This window comes from Gymnogyps californianus, chromosome 11 (assembly GCF_018139145.2).
Source record: "Gymnogyps californianus isolate 813 chromosome 11, ASM1813914v2, whole genome shotgun sequence".
In the NCBI taxonomy this organism is placed as follows: Eukaryota; Metazoa; Chordata; class Aves; order Accipitriformes; family Cathartidae; genus Gymnogyps; species Gymnogyps californianus.
In genome coordinates, this window is record NC_059481.1 from 92,176 (window position 1) to 96,269 (window position 4,094).

The 4,094-nt window shown below is 46.0% G+C and overlaps 1 protein-coding gene across 1 annotated transcript; it reads left to right on the top strand.

Annotated features, from left to right (window-relative positions):
* The first annotated feature begins 1,831 nt into the window (after nt 1-1,831).
* On the top strand, nt 1,832-2,770 carry LOC127020442 (olfactory receptor 5V1-like). The gene has a single exon (XM_050902997.1). The coding sequence runs from the start codon at nt 1,832-1,834 to the stop codon at nt 2,768-2,770; it is 939 nt and encodes a 312-aa protein (XP_050758954.1).
* The last annotated feature ends 1,324 nt before the right edge of the window (nt 2,771-4,094 follow it).

Sequence of the window (4,094 nt, forward strand, 5' to 3'; positions counted from 1 at the left end):
GAGCACTATATAGTTTTAATTGGACATTTGCAAAAAAACCCCCCTGATTTCTTGAATAACTGTTGGATTTTTTTCCCTCCACAAAACTAGTTTGTATTCATTTAAGTGCGTAGTACTGTTTTTAGAAGTCATCATAAAATCTTCTCCATTGAGGATTTTTTTTATGTCACTTTCTGTCAAACATCAGGGAGTCTCTCTTCTGCAAATGGAGAAGGGAAAAAAGTTATAAAAAGTGTACCTATTTCTCATATCTTAAGTATCACGTTCTAGAGATTCCTTTTCTTTTTTTTTTCCCTGATGAAATAACAGGAGGATCTAAGCAACTAGCTTTGATTTCTGTGAATACCTTTTAGACACATCCAACAGGGAGACAGTATCCCACTGGTTGTTACCCAAGAACTTGTTGATAACAAAAATTTTCTGAGAAACAATGAGTTTCCCGTTTCCAGACTCGAGTACCTAAATGAAAGAAACCAAGAGGTTGGTAATGATTCAAACCAATAGAATTCATTGCTGTATTATAGGACATCATGTGACACACTGTGAAGGCCTTTGAGCTTCTCATGGTGTCATGATAGCTCTGGGATCAAACTCACACTCGCATCTAATCTCCCTGAGTGCCAAAAACGTGTCTTGATTCTGCCTGAACTCAGGAGTGAACCAGCTGGCTCTTTAGAGAGGCAAACCAAAGGAAAGGGTAGGGGTGGAAGATGTGGGAACTGGCTCACAGTGTAGATCTGCTTCTTGAGATGCTGAATGTGCAAACTGGATGGAGATGCTTGGCTCTGAGAACTTGAGTCTGAACTCTACAAACTACCAAAGGGAAGGTGAATATGGTCTATCTCAATCCTTGGCCAAGACAGCTTTCTAGATTGCTTTCTGAGTTGGAAACACCTATATAGTTGAGATGCATCGTATGTTTGTGCATCTTGTAAAATCTCCCCTCAGTTATATGACTAACAACATAACAATGAAGAAAACATTATATTTTGGACTACTACTTTTCCTGATTGATCCTCACTCATGTATTGGAGAGTGTAATAGGAAACTTTGTTTAGCAAAGTGTATGTGTATAGGAAATATTCCTTGGAAGTTCTCTGCTTTAAAATACAATTATCTGTTATGTGGTCAACCTCCTGGCAGTAAACATCAGAATATGTAATTCCCCAAAATTCCACTTATCCCTGGCTTAGAGTGGAGACCTTAAACATGTTCGTGTCTGTACGTCTGGAACACTGAGCCTATGGGGGTATTCTGCAGCCACAGCCTTGGATATATTTCGGCCCTGAGTAAAACCAGAAACACATAGAATAGACTTCCTAAGAAGTGGGGCAACCTTGCACTGAGCGTCTAGTTCAGGGTTAAGGTCATGAGTGCGGAGGAACAGATTGGTCTAGCCGGAATTGCTATCATCCTCTCTTGTTTGGTGATGGGCACTTCTGGGATTTAAGCCTGTTTGTCAGGAAGAAAACATATCTTAGACAAGTCAGAGGATTGTAAGGACTTCTTCTTTCCCAGGCCTCCCCCTTGTGTGGAGTTTGAAAGGCATTTGTAAGAGGACATGATGGAGGAGGAGGAAATGCCTGTTGGGCTCAGTGGGGAGGACAACTCACACCTAACCCTGTCTCCACACCTTTGTTGCAAACCCTGCTTCTCAGCCAGGACTGAAGTTGACTGCACCTCACCCCCTGCTCCTGACATTGAATACTGCACAAGGTTGTCTGTTTGTCTGTCTCTGTAGCCTGGGAGTCAGCTAGTGCAGCTTTAGTATGTCCTGATTCCACTTGCTGACATGATGTTTTTTCCTCCTCTTACAGGTAACATACTGTGAATGGAAAACCAAACAAGTGCAAGTGAGTTTGTTCTCTTGGGACTTACAAGTGACCCACACCTTCAAAGCCTCCTCTTCTTTGTGTTTTCAGTTATTTATTTCATCACTCTCTTTGGAAATATGGTGATCATGATTGTGATAAGTACTGATCCCCACCTTCTCTCCCCTATGTACTTTTTCCTTTTTCACTTAGCCCTCACAGACATCTGTTATGCCACCACCATTGTTCCTTATATGCTGGTGAATTTCCTAGCGAAGCAGAAAACCATTGACTTCAGTGCCTGTATTATCCAGATGTCCTTAATCCTTCTCTCAGCTGGTAGTGAAATTTTCATGCTCTCAGCAATGGCATATGACCGATACGTTGCCATCTGTAAACCACTACACTACCAAGAGGTTATGAACAAACTTGTCTGTAGCCAGCTAGTGGGGGGTGCATGGGCAATGGGGTTCTTACACTCCATTATAAACACACTGCCGATGCTAAATGTGCAATTCTGCAAGTACACAGAAATTAAGCATTTCAGCTGTGAGTTGCCTCCTCTCTTAACTGCAGCTTGCGGTAGGACCTTCCTCAATAAACTTGTTCTTCTGTCTTCTGCTGTGATCTTTGGGTCAAGCTCCTTTCTTCTCACTCTCATCTCCTATATCTATATCATCTCTACTGTCCTGAAGATACAGTCTGCAAAGGGGAGGCACAAAGCTTTCTCCACTTGCAGCTCCCACCTCATCATAGTGGTTTTGCTATACACAACTGCTCTGTTCCAGTACACAAAACCCATTTCAGTCTCAGCATTCATTCTAGATCAACTGTTTTCCATCCAATACAGCATTTTAACCCCCATGCTAAATCCCATCATCTACAGCCTGAAAAACAATGATGTGAAAACAGCTTTGGGCAGAATGTTAGGGAAAATTCAAGTTTCGCAATCAGTGTAACTACCTCTAAGCTGTACTTTTTAAATAAATGCAATTTAAAATATGGAGCTATAAAAAAGCAACCTGTCCTGTATGTTAAGGGATGTTAAGAGTGGCTGTCACCTGCCACAGCTTTGGACCCAAGACTCCCGCCTGCCTGGCCACCGGAGCCCAGTCTGGTGCTCTGGGGACCGGGGGTCTCTGCCCAGGCTGAGGGTCATGGCTGCCGCTTTCCTGTCTGCAGGTTCAACCAGTAGTGAAGCTGAGCATGTGTCCCAAAAGACACTGACACGGCTGGTCACACAGACTGCCACAGACACAGTGCTGCCTTCAGCAGCACCTGCATACTGGACCCACATAACACAGAAGCACACATCCTCTCCTCCTCTGGGGCTGGCAGAGACTAGTGCAGGCACACACACACACACACACACGACACTCTCCAAGTTCACAAGCACATGCACATTCGCAGGTCCCCTGAGCACCAGCACGGCCTGTCTGCTGCCCGGTACCCCTGCCCTAGCCCTCTTACCTGCCCCATGCGTCCCCTACTTGCTGACTGGTCCAGCTTGATGCTCTCTGCAAACATGCAACACTCACACACTGATCCCAGAGGCACTCCATGCTCACAGGTCCTCCTGGGTACCAGCACAGCCCCTCTGTCCACCTCATACCCCTGCAAGGACCCAGGTCCTTCTACTCACCAGCTGGTCCAGCTTGAAGTTTGCTGGTGAATACATATGCACACCCCACGCACACCCGGTTTGGGGAAGATACAGATACTTGCCCCCCAGCAGCTAGCATCAGGCACGCAGGCTGTGACCTGTGCTCCCGCTCCAGCCAGCAGTGTGGAACCTCACTCACCTCCCTCACCCCAGTTGCCCCCAGTAGCTGGTTTTTGGGACACACACTGTTCCCACCCCAGTGGCTGGTAGCTGAGACCCCTAGTCACACTAGTAACTGACACCAGAGGCCAGGGGCGCCCACACCCCTGGTCTGATGCCAGTAGCTGGCACCCAGTCCACTCATGCTGGTTCCCACGGGAGGTGGCACTTAGTCCTTGCAGCACTCCCACACACAGGACAGAGGGTGAGATTATGCAGACAGATAGTTAAGAAGAGATCTAATAAGAAAATAGGACAGATTGCAGTGATCAGGCAGAGGGCTTGGTCACACAAGCGTACTGATTAGTTCCATTCTACATGCAACTGCTCCATTTACACCTACTTCTGTCTATTCCTCCTTTGTTCCTTCTCAGCTCCCTTCTCCTGCACATTCCGTCATCAGTTTGTACAGTCCCACCAACCACCTCCAACATCCTGGACCCTCAGGTTTGAATCCTTAT